Consider the following 18,255-nt stretch of genomic DNA (forward strand, 5'->3'; position numbering starts at 1 on the left):
GCCCATCATGTTTGCAATGCATATATGCCATTCCCCCATGTTGTCCCCATAACTCTGTACATTCTGCCTTTCGGGTGGCACGGTAGCATAGTGGTTAGCACTGTTGCTTCACAGCACCAGGGTCTCAGGTTTGATTCCCGCTTGGGTCCATGTCTGTGCAGAGTCTGCACGTTCTGCCTGTGTCTACGTGGGTCCCCTCCTGTTGCTCCGGTTTCCTCCCAAAAGTCCCGAAAGACGTGCTGGTAGGTGAATTGGACATTCTGAATTCTCCCTCAGTGTACCCAAACAGACGCCGGAGTGTGGCGACTAGGGGATTTTCAGAGTAACCTCATTGCAGTGTTAATGTAAGCCTACTTGTGACAATAATAAAGATTTAATCAGATAATAATCCAATTCCCACTTGAATGCCTTGATTGAACCTGCCTCCAACCCTCTCCACTGCTCTCTCAAGCAGCACATTCCATATATTAACCATTAGCGGCGTGAAAAATATTTAACTATTTTCATTCCATTGCCTCCGGTAAATTATAATTCTTCAATAAAATTAGCAATTTGCATCATATTAAACATAAACCATTTCAGCAGCTCAGATCGTAACACTTTGCACAATACTTTTATTCCCAGGGATGTTTCAGCCAGATTTGAATCCTATTATATTTTTCCAATACGTGTGGCCAATGAAAATGTATAAACCAGGATGGAGAAATATAGCTGATTCTGAAGCTCTATTCAAATAATTATTTTTATCCACACGCAGTATTTAACAGGGCCTTGTAGCGCGGGAAAGGTGGAAGGTCGTGGATGGGGGGACAGGAGCTGAAATCTTGATTTTCTGACAGCAGGTTTAGATGCAGAGGTGATGTCTCAGTATTACAGGGACTGCTTGGGCCTCACACAGTCCAGTGGTGGGTTCCTATATTACATACATTTGCATCCCATGAATGCTCATTATCTCAAAACGTTTTTCAAATTAACTCCCAACTTAAAGATGAAATCAGCAGCCCACAGGAAGCGTGTGCCTCCTGTCTCACATTTATATAAACGTGACGTGCAACAGTCGACTTTCATCCATTTGGACCTGAGGTGCGTTGTTATGTTTGTGGACATCTGTGCCACATGGGAGGGGAGCAGTAGACCACCCGCTTGGATGGAGGGTCAGTCAGAAGGGCCAACTGTCAATTGGGGGTGTGGAGAGATGGTTGGGTCATTGTCATTTATATGTTGGAGGCAGGGGTCTTCGAGGAAGGAGACTAGGTGGGATCAGACCATGGAAAAGGCAGGGCCTGCCATCTTGGTGTGGTTGGAGGAATGAAGCAGTAAGGAGGTGCAAAACAACGAGCCTAAAGAGTGTGTTTGGTACTGCCCAGTGTTTGGTCCGGAGTGTTAAAGTGTCTGTCATGGGAAAGGTCTTCAATTACAGGGGAGGAGGTCAATACAGAACAAAGGCAGTTACAGTCAGAGATAGGGATCATGGAGTGTGTCAGAGGGTGAATCAAGATATTGTAAAGACGCATCAAAGATGATGAGGGGAGGGTCAGAATCAGAGGAGGAATGTCTCTGTTGAGGAGAGTAAAGGTATGTCCACTGTCTCGAGGTCAACGGTGATGGTAAGAAGTACAAGAGTGACAGAGGGAAGCCGCACAGTGATGTTCGGAAGGTAAAGGTGATGGGATCAAATTCAAAGGTTCCAGGGGGAAGGAGCACAGTAAGAAGTCTTACAGCATCAGGTTAAAGTTCAACATGTTTTTTTCAAACACTAGATTTCAGAGCAATGCTCCTGAAGGAGCAGTGCTCCGAAAGCTAGTGTTTAACAAAGAGTCATCGAACTCGAAACGTTAGCTCTATTCTCTTCCTGCAGATGCTGCCAGACTTGCTGAGATTTTCCAGCATTTTCCCTTTCGTTTCAGATTCCAGCATCCGCAGTAATTTGCTTTTATTTGAAACAAACATGTTGGGACTTTAACCTGGTGTTGTAAGACTTCTTACTGTGCTCACCCCAGTCCAACGCCGGCATCTCCACATCAGGGGTAAGGAGGACAGTGATGGGTTCCAAGTGGAGGGTGATTCTTGTTCTGTCCCTTGACGTTGCTCCAAACATATGATTAAGCTGACAGGAATCCAGGTACAAGTGGGAGGAGGCCACTGGGGGGTCGGTGGAAAGAGTTTTGGACATGAAGAATTTTGGGTGCGGCTTTAGAATCGGCAGTCATCAAGGACATTGTGCTTTGGGGTCTTTGCTTGTTTCTCCAAAATGCAAGGGTTCAAGTGGCCGTTCGAGCTCCATGGGACCAGCCAGTGACATATGCCAATTTCAAGACCCTTCACTCTTTGAATCTGCAACTAGTTTGCAACAGGAGACAAAATATGACACAGCTCTGTGCTAATTTCCCATGACTTCTACATTTTATGTAGGTCCCAGCCCAGCTGATGGCTAGATCCTGAATGACAAGGGCTAAAAACTCAGGATCTGGTGAGGAATACCCATTGTGTAAAAGACGAGCGGTATAATGCACCATCTTCAAAACTCACAACCACTACCATCTGGAAGGACAAGGGCAGCAGATAGCTGGGAACACCACCACCTGGAGGTTCCCCTCTAAGCCACACGCCATCCTAACTTGGAAATATATCACTGCTCTGTAATGATATGCATAAGCAGTTAAGTAAATATTAACAGATATGACCGGCAAACAGCAGGTGGCAGTAGAGACCCGCCAAGTGCCACCACAACGTCATGGAGTCTGGAGATAGTCGGCGTAGCAGATCGTCGCATTTGTAATAGCTCTTAGATAATTTTACAATAGTGATTTAATAGTTAGTAGTTTTACATATTGCTATCTGACCCACGTTATTGTTAATCAATAAACATTCAACTAGTCACGAACTAAATGTTCTCTAGTGCACTAATTCCGTCTGGCCAAGCAATAGAACAGAACATAATCCTTCATTGTCGCTGGGTCAAAATCCTTGAACAGCACTGTGGGTTGACTACACCACATGGACTGCCGCAGATCAAGGCAGCAGCTCACCACCACCTTTTCAAGGGCAATTAGGGTTGGGCAATGGATGTTGGCCTAGCCAGTGACATCCGCATCCCTTGAATGAATGTTAAAAAAATGTCTCCACCTCAGCCATAAATGGGGAAAACTTGGCTTGCTGAAAATGTATTTCCTTTGCCTTGACCATTCTGGGGGGGGCTGTGCAGCACACATCACAGAGGGTATCACAAAAGATTGTGGCCTGCTGGGCACTGCACAACACGGCCATACAACGCAGAGAAATGTTAGAGCAGGACAAGAGTGACGAGCAGCAAACCTCTTCAGATGTGGATGAATTGGATGAGCCTGAGGATTGAGCCATAAATGTGCACGAGTCTTTACTGGATGCCAGGGCCATGGAGAGATGTGCCAGGGAATCCAGGGGCAAACGAAGGTACACTCGATTCGTTAAAGGATGGAATTCCTCACAACCATGGTGCCATCACCGGGGCTCCATTACGTGCATAGAATGTCTATCAACATCTTCCAGGTTCCCTCCTGGAGCTAACTCTGAACTTGCATCCTCTGCCACTGAGAAGAGTAAGGGGGGGCAGTCCTTTATCACACAATGCCCACTTGTGAATATTGTTCCCGAGGACCTCTAATTTGCATTTGAACAAATGACAATCAACATACTATGACCGAGAATTCAGGTCCTCAACCATAGTTACAGGTCTTTGAATGCACCTACAACAGTTCAGTTATCCTCATTTGGAGTAATCTTGAACAATCTCATTGACAACGCATAAGATAGAGCGCCAGCTGAACCTGCAAGTTCAGCCTTGTTCCTCAGACTGGAGTGTACTGAATTGGACACTAATGTGAATATTTCGTTAAAGACTGAATGCAATCACACAAAATTGTTTCCTTCACAATAAAGGAAATGTCTCCAACTCCTTTGTAGCCATCAACCGTTAGCTCTCTGACCTGGTTAGTCCAAACAAATGTCGATGATGCACACATGAATAAATTGAAAACAACATTTGTAAGTGCCAAACTGAACTTATTTTAAAATGCTTGTGCCAACTTTGTGCTCTCATAAAATCTTAAAGCTTTCTTCCACGGCCACAACATCTTGGTAGAAACCTAATATTAGCAGCTGAGGTGGAAGCAGTTGCCTTGATGACCGTGTTGGGTGTCCTATGGAGATCCAAAGCCTTGAGGGCTCTGTCCTGCTGGTGATCTCATGCACTGGCGCTGGAGCATCCTCCATGACTCTGCCTAGTGACATCAATGGGGACAGTTGCAGGGGGGAATGAGGAGAGGCTGTTCACCCTCGGGGCGTCCTCAAAGGAAGCCCCTCGGGTGGCATGTGTTCATCCCTACTTCTCCCTCTGTGTCCATGAGGAGAAAGGGCACCTGGAGGGAGGCCCAAGTGCCTCACCCCCTCTTGCCTAGATATTGTTATGGCGAGAGTGCAGGAATGCAAGTCAAAGAATATGTAGGTGGTATGTTGGACCTGGCTGTCCATGGTAATCATCGACCTCTTCATGCAGGAAGTGATGTGCTCACATGTCTGAAACATGGCTGAACTCCATGGCAGAACTCATAGCATCCATGGGCTCCTCCATTGCTCATGCAAAGCTGTGCATTACCTCTGGCTTCTCTGCCTTATGTTCCCCTACCTTTTGTTCCATCCTCAGCAGGCTTCTGTGGCTGAGACCAGAAGCCCCGTATCAGCAAGGGGCTCAACAGGGGTCTGCCCCCCAGCAATCTTCCAAGTATCAAGGGCCTTGGCTGTGTAGTGTCTCTCAGTTCCTGGTACATGTATGCAACATGCTGACCAGACTGTGCTCCTGAATCTAACTGTGAACCCTCCTTAACCTGTGTGTGTGTAACTGAGCTGGTGGAGGTTGTGGGAAGGACAGGCATTCTCTGTCATGGTGCCACAGGAATACAAGGGAATGGAACAGGAGTACATCATAAGGCCTGTTGATTCTGCTCTGCCATTCAATGTGATCATTGTGAATACCTCTAGTAAACAGCAAAAAGAACAACTTTAAAGATCAGAACAATCTATTAACATTTCCCATATCCTCACGTTCCTCCTCTGTGCCAATATGCATTTGATGCAGTCTCACTCTTTAGCCTGACCATTTCAGCCTTGCCCTAAATATTTACCCGGCCTCCCTCCTCTCCTGTTATTTGCAGTGCCTCTCCATTTGCAGAGACGATGAACTTCAGGCCAGGCACTCCATCTCTGGTCCTTGTCCTCACCCTTGGGCTGTGGGCCTGCTTCTCCTGCATGACAATGTGCAGATTTAGTGACATGTCAAGTCACACTTCTGCACCATCTCCATCACACATACTGGCCTGTTAGTGACATGTTGGATCCCAGCACTTACAAAATCCAAACGGTCACATGCTTTGGTGTCAAATACCATGTGGCATCTAGGCTGGTCACGTATTCATCCATCTGTTCGAGCTGCCCACTCCCTAAGATACATTACTTGATGACCTGATGACAGATCCTTTGGTAACATGTGACTCTGCCGCATACCCCAGTGGATTGGAGCAGGTTGTTGATCCTTTTTCCTGCATTGGGTTGAGGATCTTTGGTGAACCCTCTGCTCACCTGCGATCATTGTTCAGTGTGCCATCTGTGGGAAAGAGCAACTTGTGCCCTTCCCTGATGGCCTGCTGCAGAATCTGCAGAGGGGTCACTAACCTATAGGGCCAGCCTCTGTATAGGCCCAAACATATGTGCAGTTGAAGGAGCTTGGTAGGGGTGGGGTTGGAGGGGTGAGGGATGGGTTTGGGGGGAACCCAGGAAACAAATCAATTATAGTGAGAGGAGTGAAGGGAGAGTAGTTTGAGGTGAGATGAAGAATTGCAACAAGATAATGGGCGAATCCCCCCCCCCCGGGGGATAGGAGCGGCGGCGCGTCACTCTCGCACGCCGGGCCTTGACGCTTGCGTCAAAGCGGCGCGGCCTGAATGACGGGGCCGGCGGCGCCTAAATGACGTCACCCACGCATGCGCAGGTTGGCCGGCGCCAACCCACGCATACGCGGTTGCCGTATTCCCCTCCACTGCCCCACAAGACATGGCGGATTGATCTTGCGGGGTGGCGGAGGGAAAAGAGTGCGTCTTTCAGAGACGCCGGCCCGATGATCGGTGGGCACCGATCGCGGGCCAGACCCCTCCTGAGCATGCCCCTGGTGCTCAATCCTCCCTCCGCCCCCCACAGGCCCCACACGTAGCGGGCGTGCGGTGTTCACGCCGGCAGCGACCAGGTGTGGTTGGCGCCGGCGTGAACCGGTCGGATTTGGCAGGTCGCTCGGCCAATCCGGGCCGGAGAATTGCCGCTCAACCGGAGCGGCGATTCTCCGAGCATCCCGTCGCAAAACGCGACACGCCGTTTTGGGGGGGTGGGAGAATCGCGTGGGGGTGCTAGGGCGGTGTGGCGTGATGTGCCCGGCACTCCCGCGATTCTCCCACCCGGCATGGGGGTCGGAGAATCGCGCCCATTGAATAAAGTACTGAAAGAATGGAGGTGAACAGGAAAGTTGTGGCTTTAATACAGAATCCTCTTTGTATGGTCAGGAAGCTCTATGATAGCTCAGTCGCACCTGCTGCATTGTCACCTGATGGCAGGATTCACCAATGGATGCCAACCCCGTCATCTAATCGTAGGGGCCTCCTGTGCCTGACGCTCGTCCTTTAAATTTTAGTTGTAATGTGCCAATTACATTCTCCCTTTGTCTGTATGGGTCTCACCCCCACAACCCAAAGATGTGCAGGGTAGGCAGATTGACCATGCTAAATTGAAAAAAAAGAATTGGGTACTTTAAATTAAAAAAAACTACAGGCACACAAGTGGAAGTGGTTCTGTCATCGGGACCCGCATTCCTCTTACTAATTCTGGTTGGCACTGTCAGAGTGCCAAGGGGCACTGTGAGGGTGCTAAGAGAGCTACCAAGGGGCGGAGCCTGAAGGGGGCATGACCATAAAAGGGGGAGATTGAGGGGAGGACATGTAAGAGGGAGCGATTGGGGGGCATGAAGGCAGGGAGTCATGAAAAATGGCATGAAGGGGGGCATTCATTTGGTGACTCAATAGCGGAATGTCAATCACCTGAAGCAGGGAGTGTGGGGCACACATGCCAATGGTTGGGGAGGGGTGCCTGATGCTAGCTAGAAGGGTCGTGCCAGAGGGAAATTCTTTGTGAGGGTCCTGATGCCAGCGATCCTGGGGGTTGGGGTTTGCACTCTCACTTTGAGATCTGGCGCTCTTTACAAATGGCACTCCGATTTATGCAAGAGTGGGCTGGCTGGTGTCTTCGGGTCCCACACATCACTTTCTCGGTGGCTTTCACCCCAGGCTCCAAAGAAATGACTAAGTGTCGGACAATTGCAATGGAAATTGCGTCGGAACAACTGGTGGGATTCGCACTGCTCTTCCCACCCGGAATAACACTGAGGCTGAAATTCTGGGTTATTAGTCCGCCCAGCTCCTGCTGCTAGTGAGAATGGAGAGTTTGGCGCTCAGCCAAATCTACCATTCACTGTAGTGGGATCAGAGAATCCTGCTGCCGTGAACAGAGGAAGAATTCCGCCATTAGTCATTTTCTGGGAGAACACTGCCCACAGTATCTCTAATAACTGGCACAGATTTTGTGCTTAGATTACATTGCATCATTCAGTACTACGTGACCATTGATCTTTTAGAACAGTACAGCACAGAACAGGCCCTTCGGCCCTCGATGTTGTGCCGAGCAATGATCACCCTACTTAAACCCACGTAACCCGTATACCCGTAACCCAACAATCCCCCCATTAACCTTACACTACGGGCAATTTAGCATGGCCAATCCACCTAACCCGCACATCTTTGGACTGTGGGAGGAAACCGGAGCACCCGGAGAAAACCCACGCACACACGGGGAGGACGTGCAGACTCCACACAGACAGTGACCCAGCCGGGAATCGAACCTGGGACCCTGGAGCTGTGAAGCATTGATGCTAACCACCATGCTACCGTGAGGCCGTCTATCATGTTTAAATCTATTCCTGTGGAAACAAGTGCACCTGTTGCTGCTTTTTGTGTCCTAAACGGACAGACAGCTGTACCAGGGCAGCAACCTACGTGATTCACCATAATTAAACTCTCTAAAAATGTTATGCCTTAATCTCCTCTGATAGATATCCTTGCAGCTATCCAGTTAATCCATAAGTGTTACCATCTTATTGCACTGCATAAAGTTTCCTTTCAAAGTTCTGATTGCTGAGCCAATAGCTAGTGCTCCATGTATATAAAAGTACCCTTAATCTTCTTTTTCTTCATAAAGTTCTGTCCAATTTATTCTTGATTTACATCCTGCTGCCCTCTCATATTTCTGATCCCCTCAGGACTTGACACTTCTACATTTTTCCAATGTGTTGATGAAATTGCCTACTTCTAAGTGCCAACTGTAATAAATATAACTTTGTTCATGCCAAGGGAAAAAGTAACAGTTAATCATGATTTAGCTATAATAAATAATCTTTTCACAGAAGGAGAGTAAGGGAGGACCTTTTGCTGTATTCCAATCCAAAGCCAAAGCTCACACACAAGAAAGGGCACAGCAAAGCAACAGGTGGTTTGCCTCCCAAACATGAAGCTTTTGATGCCATGTCAGGAATGGAGGATCTATTTGGGTGCAGTGTTTGGATTTGTAAAAATAGCAATGGACAACTGAAAGTATCATTTTACTTGGATGGTATGTGATTTGCACAAATATTAAGTTTAATTGTCCATATACGCTGGTAATGTGTAAATATATCACAGTACACATATAACTAGTGATAGTGCAATATCCAAATGGATAAGTGTCCTACGCCCTCATGTTATCAATGGACTATCAGTTGCACCACAGGACACAAAGCAACTAATGAAGACGAGGAAGAAAACGGTGATGCACCGAGTACAGAAAGGAAGAAACAGCAGTTGTGGTATTTGATGAGGTGCCAAGTAAAAGACACAGATTTAGTATATAATAATAATATTTATTAGTGTCACAAGTAGCCTTTCTTTATTAGTATCACAAGTAGGCTTACATTAACACTGCAATGAAGTTACTGTGAAAATCTCCTAGACTTAGAGTCTAATATTGATAAGGCACTTGCCTCTTTGTAAACATCACCAAAAGGTGATCTCAGTATTATGGGTGAGTCCTCTGTGCATTCCTGACAACTGCGTGAAATGACTGTGTGGCTGATTAAAATCAATAATTAGAGTCCATGTTTGGATTCGGAGCCTTGAGAAAGAGGTGCCTTAGAGGGTTTGATTCAGCCATTCTTAAACACTTCCCGAAAACCCGTGGTGCAAACCCTCAATGAACAGACTCAAAGAGCAGTATTTAATAGGAACATCCACCTCCATGAAGCCAAATCCCAAGACAGTGATTTTGCTGAGTTGCAAAGATTTTGATCCTAAAAAGCAGAGATGACTTTTGGCTGCGACATATTTTGTGATTTCAATGGGTGAAGGAGTACTGGCAAAGATTTTTAAAAATTTTTTTATTTAGATTACCCAATTATTTTTTCCAATTAAGGGGCAATTTAGTGTGGCCAATCCACCTACTCTGCACATTTTTGGGTTGTGGGGGCGAAACCCACGCAGACACGGGGAGAATGTGCAAACTCCACACGGACAGTGACCCAGAGCCGGGATTGAACCTGGGTCCTCGGCGCCGTGAGGCAGTTGTGCTAACCACTAGGCCACCGTGCTGCCCTGAGTACTGGCAAAGATAATGGGTGGGATTCTCCATCAGCCGATGGCAGAATCTGGAAACGCAATCGGGCGGAGAATCGTGTTTCAGCCAAAGCTCGAGGACGGGGACCGGGCACCTGATGGAATGCCTTGCTAAGGTGCCTCGACAGCATCATGAATGCATTCTGTGCTGGAAGTACAGTATACGCCATTAGCATATCATTAACTGGCCCGGTATGTTTCAGCGCTCCTGCAATGTTCCACCTCTGCCAGGCGGAATTACCGACGGCGAGGTTCACTTATAAATCGGGAACCAGGGGCAGCACGGTGGCCTAGTGGTTAGCACAACCGCCTCACGGCGCTGAGGTCCCAGGTTCGAATCCCGGCCCTGGGTCACTGTCTGTGTGGAGTTTGCACATTCTCCCCGTGTCTGCGTGGGTTTCGCCCCCACAACCCAAAAACGTGCAGAGTAGGTGGATTGGCCACACTAAATTGCCCCTTAATTGGAAAAAATAATTGGGTAATCTAAATTAAAAAAATAAATAAATAAATAAATAAATAAATCGGGAACCAGGTGCAGTGGCTGTTGAGGGAAAGAGCGGAGGTAGGGAATGTTCCCAGAGGCGCGACCGTGGGCTGCCAGTCCTGCCACTGCGATGTCTGGGCCGGGGTGAGGGATGTAATGTTCTTGTCGGATGGCCTGATTTATATTACAAGAACACTTGTAGCTAAAGCTATAAACAATGTATTAACATTAACTGTAGGTCAGCTATATACAAAACAATAGATGGATAACAGAATGATCATGCACAATCAACCTCTCTCATCCAGCTCTTCAGTCAGTCTGAGGTCACCACGACTCTTACATTCACTTATATAGCAGTGAGACTCCTAGTGGTCAGTCGGTGAATTACAGCACAACCATGATATCACAACAAGGGGAGGGGGGGGGGGGGGGCGGAGAGGTATCAGCCAGGGCTGGGGTGTAGCGGGAGGGGTGACCAGGGGATGGGCCGTGGCATCGAGGTGACCCCCATGACTGGAGTGTCCAGGCACGGAATGCCATTGCTGTGACCTGCAAAGTAACCACCTTGCTGCGCACCCCACAATACACCCACCCACCCACAGTGTCTCATAGTTGCATACATTGACAGCGGCCATATGGGTGCACCAAAGCCCGCCAACCCCTTCCACCACCCCACATACCACCTCCCCCCTCCGCACCGGTGCACCGAGGGGGTGCTCTTTTCAAACTGAAAGGGGTTCCACTCAATGAAGGTGAAGCTGGTGTGTGACCAGGAAATGCACATCATGCACATCTGTGCCTGATACCCAGGCAGTGCGCACGCCACCTTCATTCTGGCACACTCGGCGTTTCCCGAGATCTTCAAGGCGCTCCCCCGGGTGAAGGATTGGCTCCTGGGCGGCAGGGGCTTTCTGTTGTGGTCGTGGCTGATGACATCTATCCGGAGGCCACAGATAGATGCGGAGACCCGTGACAATGATGCCCATGCTGAGACCAGAGGTATGATCGAGCAGTGCATTGGCATCTTAAGATATGGTTCAGGTGGCTGGACCACTCTGGAGGGGCCCTCCAGTATAGCGCTAGGAGGGTCTCCCACATCTTGGTGGCATGCTGCAACCTCCACAACATCGTGTAGCAGAGAGGTGACGTGCTGTAGGAGGGGATGAACACCGGGCTCATCCGTTGAGGAGGATGCGGTGGAAAGGCAGGATGGGCAGGGCGAGGAGCATAGGCAGGAGGCCGCACAATGTGTGCTCCAGGATCGACGTGCAAGGGGCGCTCTAACAGCCTCCAGATTCACCAAGTAGGGGGCTTGGCTGACGGCAGCACAAGCATCCCATCCCCGCCCCGTTCGCATCCCGGCACCTACAACCCCCTCCATGATTCCTTGTTGCCTCACAATGGGATGAGGGCCCTGGGTTGGCAGTGACAGCGGGTCTGGTCCATGGATGGAGAATTATGACAACCCAGTCTGCGATGAGCTCTGGTGCTCTGCATCATATGACAACGTCTGACTCCTGTCCACAGTAACACTTTCCAACCTGGGTGATCCCTCTACCGTCCACCTGGTTGAATTCTGGGATGGTGGTGGAGTCAGGGCCGGACAGTGAGCAGGGACTGACCTGTCCCACTCCAATGGCTGCCCATTCCGCCCAGCGCCCCCTCTGCAGCTAGACCAGTCCAGCCCATCCCATCCTATCCTACATACACTTCTGACAGAGCACCAAGAGAGGTTGAAACATTTGTGAGCAGGTGTTTATTGTGAACAGGTGAACATGTATCTACAGGTTTGTGCATTAGCCCCTCACGCTATCCTGTGTGCTGCACCCCTGCCAATAAACTGGTGTCTAACTTTCTAGCCTAACGGGTCCCAATGCTACAACTAGGTGGATCCCCAGACGGTAGGTACATCAACGGTGGAGGTGGTCTGCTGTGATTCCCATCCTGTGACCTGGGTCGCCTTTGGCATCCATCCCCTGGAGCGACTGGGCCTACATGGCCCAGCTGTCTCTCGGGTGTTCCAGGTGACACGGTGCCAGCCTGTTCAATCACTGCCTATCAGATGCGCCAGGGATGGGGAGGGTGGGGGCAGAGTCTGTTGCGCTGCCGTATTCTGCCACCTCCCTTGTGGGGTCACTGGCACAGGCCCCAACACATCCTCCTCCCTCTGGGTGCCCAATGGCTCCCGGGCTACTACTTGGGATGGGAGTGCGGCCGGAACAAGCTCCGGGGTTACTCCGCCACCTGGGGCTGCAAGTCCTGGAGGCCCGCTCTCATCTCGACCCGGATCTCAATGCTCGCGGCCATGGAGCACAGGGTGGGACCACCTCCCTCTGGGACTGTGCCACGCTCCTCTGTGACTGGCTCAGGTCACCAATGCCCCACAGCCATGATCCGTTGTGACTGGGCCAAGCTCTGGTGTGCCGCTGCAATGTCCATGTGGCCCTGGTACATAGCTGCCTGGGACAGGGCAGTCCTGTCCTGTATCTCAGACACCACTCACAGAGTGCCCCAGGCCTTGGATATCTTGACCCAGGGCTGATACCTTTGACCCCAAGGCCTCCACTGCAAATGCAACCTGTCCGGTTAAGCCTGGGTTGCACGCATGGTCGGGACCGCCTCATTACCCTGCAGGCAACGGGACTCCTCCAACTGCACCTGCAGGCCCTGGATGGTTGGTGGCAATTCCTCATGTAGTCTCCAGCTCTGGATCTGCAACTCCAGTATCGATGGGACCGCCGTTTCAAGACCTGTCTGGACGGCAGCTAGTCCTTGGGGTCGGGCCATCCTTTAACCGTATGCCCCCTTGAGGGTTCCTACCTCCACCTGATGCAGAGCTGCACATGAATGGTGTGCACCAGATAGTGCCCCAGGAGCCTCTTCACTAACATGCTCAACTGCGCCAAGTGTCTTTGGGATGGCGGAGGGTGTAAGAGACAGTTGTGATGGGAGGTTGGTATTGTCCCTGGACTGGTGCTTCGGGGTGTTGTGGGTTGGCATTAGGAGGTTCGCGTCACTATCGCTTGCTGCCTCCTCACTGGACATGTCCTGGGGGTTAATGGCCAGGGGTGGGGGATATCAAAATTGCCCACATTGTCACCAGATGAGCCTGCAAGAAAGACATGACACATGGTTGGATCTTGGGTTGTGGTGGTGATGTGGGGTTGTGATGTGGGGGTGGTTTGGAGGTGGTGCAGTTCTGGGGTGGTGTAGGTTAGGTGGGGTGGTGGTGGTGCAGGGGTGATATGAGGGTTGCGCCAGACATGTCACAGGGAAACTGTAACTCAGTGGGTACTCACGATGTCGACCTAACCTTGGCGACTGCCCTCTCCCTGTGCCCATGGATGAGGTCCAGTGCCAGCCGCTCCACAGCAATGAGGGACTCCAGGTTCACCGGGCCCCCTCCAGTCTTATTTCTCTCCCTGTAGTTATGCACCAACTTCTCCTGGGGTGGGGGGGAGGATAAAGAATGCACAGTGTTTGGCAGTCGGACAGGACAGCACAGGGCGTGGGCAGCTGGTGGCCTTTGCGAACAGGGCAGACGGTCATGGTATGATTGTTGACATTTAATGCAGGGTGGGGAGCACGCACATTACCAGTGGGTGCGGTTCAGATGCCTCTGCGCTGGGGGGGGGGGGGGGGGATTATGGGTGTGTAGAACGGGGGTTGGTGCCAGGGGCATGATGCTTGTTTACTCACCCTGGCCGCCCTGAGAAGGTAGTGCAGCTTCTTGCGACACAGTCGGCTAGGACTGGTGCTGGGGCCCACGGCCTCTGCCGCCTGTGCCCAGGCCCGGTGTTCGGCGAGAGGCGGCAGCCTCCTTCCCAGCCTGGAGAACAGGGCAGCACGGTAGCATAGTGGTTAGCACAGATGCTTCACAGCTCCAGGGTCCCAAGTTCGATTCCTGGCTTGGGTCACTGTATGTCCGGAGTCTGGACGTTCTCCCTGTGCCTGCGTGGGTTTCCTCCGGGTGCTCCGGTTTCCTTCCACAGCCCAAAGATGTGCAGGTTAGATGGATTGGCCATGATAAATTGCCCTTAGTGTCCAAAAAAGGTTAGGTGGGGTTACTGGGTTACGGGGATAGGGTGGAGGTGTGGGCTTGGGTAGGGTGCTCTTTCCAAGGGCTGGTGCAGACTTGATGGGCTGAATGGCCTCCTCTTGCACTGTAAATTCTATGAAATTCTTGTCCATCAGCATCTCGAGCTCCACATCTACAAACCGTGGTGTCGCTCTTCGGGCTGCCATCTTGTTGGCTGGAGTGTGTGTGTGGGACGTGGAGTGCTTATATGCGGCTGCATCTTGTCATCCTCTCGAGTGCCAATCCCGACCCTGGTGAATCGGACACTGCTTTTCATTGGAATTGCTCTAGTTCTACCTGGCACCGGTGCTAGCTCATTAACGGATCCTGAATTGCTCAGGAGCGGCAACGCTTCCATGGTCGTAGAACACCACTGATTCAGTCCCGGTGTCAGCTCTTAAGTCTCTGTAACGGAGAATCCAGCCCAAAGTACCTCAACATCACAGGGAAGCGGTGTGCGGAGAGACGACACTTCAGCTGATTGGCGGCTCCTGACTTGTATGGTCTGCTGCAGCACAAATTGGAGGAAAACACTGAGGTGCATACAGCACCACCACTGACTCCTCAAGTTCAAAGTCAAAGCCTCATTTCAGGCTACAACAGGTTACTTAAGTAACATCAGGCAGTTTGCTGTCCATATGGCCATTAATCAGGTGGCAGATGCCCTCTGTAAGGAGACAGACGTACATCACCTTTCCCGCAGAGATATCGGCCTCTCCCACGGAGCCAATGTCGTTGTCATTCGGCTGCATTTCAACACCCCCATTGCCCCGTGTGACAACAGTGTGAGGGAGGAGGGAGTGTAGTGATGATATGAAATATTCTCAAAGTGGACGCTGCACTACATCCGACGTCCATTCGAGCTAAGACTAAAGCAGGATATTGCAGACGCTGGAAATCTGAAACTAACAAAAGAGAAAATGCTAGAAACACTGCTTGCCAGCTGGCAGCAATTGCAGAGAGGTGAAACGGACGCAAACATTTCAGCTTGAAGTCCTTTCACCAGAACAGGAAGAAGTTAAGATGTAACAATTTAGAAGGCAGTGCAGAGACAGGGGATATAAAGGGAGAGAAGGGAATGAGAAGATCGAAATATGCTACCTAAATGTTTGGTATTGGTTCTTATCAGCTAATATACAGCCTTCACTTTTTCATTTGGACTCTCATCCTATAAACACACCATTTACTAATCATATTGAAGAAATTATATTCATGCTCAGTACTTTTTTTTTCTTCTGGTTACCTGCAGACTGTGCAAACAAAGCACTTTGGATGGAATGTCCGTCCAAGAGCTGAGATCACCTCTCCACCAATGAAGTCTCCACAACTGTCACAACGAGTCCCATACATTCGTTGATAATCCAATGTGCAGATGTATTCTCCATTTTTGTAGAAGAAGTTTGCTTGTGCCAAGTCGGAGCCACAAACTGTAAAACAACAATAATTATGAGACCTGATATGCTTCAGCCCACCACCTGGCTGTACCCTAAATCTCAGCATTGCTGTTATTTGAACATTTAAAATGTGATCTTGATCCAATCGTACTATCAGTCAGAAGTTGACGTTATCCTATTTTACATACTATCTGATCGAATTCAACCTAAAATTATATCTGAGTACATGATGAGGTTTAAATTTTAGATGTTAGAAAGTTAATGACTGATCTACATTTGTCTCTTCAATAAGAATAATTCAAAGAAATACAAAAAATTAATCCTTTACATTAATGAGTGAAAACGTCTGTGAGTGTGAACAATTAAAATAATGATGCTACACCACTAAAAAGATATTGGAGCATGGTCAGACACAACTATAATTGAACAACCCCAGACCTTGCAATCACTGAATACCACCCTCTCTTCCCTCCCAACCCCTGCGCGATTGGTTTGACTACATGTCCGGGCACAGCCTATCCAGATCACAAACACACGCAGCTGTTGAACCACTCACCAACCTGTTGTCCCTAAATTTCCCTTTGAATGGACAAGTTTCAATATCAGTAAAATGCAAAATAAACAACTTAATATTGTAGAAGGATGACCGTCTATGTGCAGTTTGCACGTTCTCCGTGTGTCTGTGCATTTCCTCCGAGTGCTCTGATTTTCTCCCACAGTCCAAAGAGGTGCAGGCTAAATCGGTTGGCCTTGCTAAAATTGCCTCTTAGTGTCCATGGTTACAGGGGTAGGGTGGGGGATTGGGCCTAGGTAGGGTGCTCATTCAGAGGTTCTTTGCAGACTCGATGGGCTGAATGGCCTCCTTCTGCACTGTCGAGATTCTATGATGCTAACACTCAAAGATGCTTTATACTCACAAATCATCAACAACTTATTCTTGTAAAATGCCTTTAACTTTATGAAATGTCCCAAGGCATTTCACAGGAGCATTATAAACCAAAATACGATACCACACCATGTAAGGAGACACTGGTGCGATTTAATGGGAATAACTCGAGGTGTCATATCAGGCACGACTTTCCGGGTGCTTCTCAGCGGCCGACCCAACAAGACCTCAATCCCTATTTAACAGCGCTTTGTGCCGGAAATGATCCCCCACGAGCTTCATGGTGGAACTGGTTGTCCCACCAGCTAATTTGCTGAAATTGCGCCTGGCAGTTCCCCGCTAATAAGGGCGAGCTGCTCATAAGCCATCCCTCCGTACTCATTTCCAGGCAGCACACGACCATGGCACAACGTAGACCTGCTCCACGCTTCGGGGATGCTGATCTGGCCAGGTTGCTGGATGCTGTGGATGTGAGATGGGACACCCTATTCCCCAAAGGGAGTCGGAGGACAAGCAACAGGACTGCCAATGCTGCCTGGGAGGCAGCGACAGCGGAAGCAACCGTCAGTTCAGGCAGCGTGACCAGGAAGACCACTGTCCAAGGTTGGAAGATGACTAGCAACGTCCACCGGGCCACAAGGGTAGGTTAACAACGCCCCCCCCCCCGACATTAGTCCCACATGCCACGCCCTGACCTCTGGCACCCCACCCCCAAAAGGTCGGGGGCTGGCATCACTCACCCTCCCCACCACGCCTGTGCCCAAGAACACCCTGGCACCCACCAGCGTAATCCCTCCATGCCAAGGAGCAGTGCCCATACATGCCACCTGCCATAGACCCCCCCCCTGAAGAATCAAGCGTACCTCTCGGTCACCGCAGGAGAAGTTGGTCCATAACACGGGGAAAGGGCCCAGACGGGATGTGGGGTTCTGGACATCAGAGTTCTCACCCCCTATGAGGAATGGACCCTTGGGATCATGGGGTTAGCTAAGGAGAGAACGGTCACCAACAACAAGATTGGCCTGCACCGCAGAAGTGAGGATCCACTGCCCCTTCACCCAGATAACCTGTCTCAAGTGAGTTGTTCATGTCAGACAGAAGGTTGCATGTCCAGGCAATGGAACCACATCTTGAGCAGTCTGATGCACTTCTCAATGACAGCACGGGTGGCAACATGGGCCTTGTTATATCAGGTCTCCGTTTCGGTCTCTGGCCTCCGCATGGGTGTCATCAGCCAGTACCTCAGCCTCAGCTGGTACCCCTTATCCCGCTAAGAGCCAACCTGTCATCCTGGGGTGGTTCTCAAAGACACCAGAGATCTCTGAGTGTCCAGGATATAGCTGTCATGGCCCCTGGGAAGTGTGCACACATAAGCATGATCCAGAGGTTTTGGTTGCACACTAATTGAACATTCAGGGAGTGAAATCCCTTCCTGTTAATGAAAGGCACTCCTTGATGTCCTGGTATGCACAAGGCAACATGTGCACCACCTATTACCCCTGGACCTATGGCATCCCGACAATGGCGGAGAATCTTGCTGCCTGGGCATCTTGATGGGCTTGGTCCAGCTCAAAGTTAATATAGTCGGCTACCTGGGTATATAAGGGGCTTTGGCTTGGAAAATAACACACTAGTCCCCA

General features: G+C 49.9%; 1 protein-coding gene across 16 annotated transcripts in view; it reads right to left on the minus strand.

The window, feature by feature from the left end:
• ablim3 (actin binding LIM protein family, member 3) overlaps positions 1-18,255 on the minus strand; it is a 420,986-nt gene that overhangs the window by 221,735 nt on the left and 180,996 nt on the right. For all 16 annotated transcript variants that reach the window (XM_038795510.1, XM_038795522.1, XM_038795521.1 and 13 more), the window contains exon 3: positions 15,579-15,762. In XM_038795510.1, the coding sequence (XP_038651438.1) occupies positions 15,579-15,762 (184 nt within the window). The remainder of the gene's footprint in view (positions 1-15,578; positions 15,763-18,255) is intronic.

This window comes from Scyliorhinus canicula, chromosome 4 (genome assembly GCF_902713615.1).
Source record: "Scyliorhinus canicula chromosome 4, sScyCan1.1, whole genome shotgun sequence".
In the NCBI taxonomy this organism is placed as follows: Eukaryota; Metazoa; Chordata; class Chondrichthyes; order Carcharhiniformes; family Scyliorhinidae; genus Scyliorhinus; species Scyliorhinus canicula.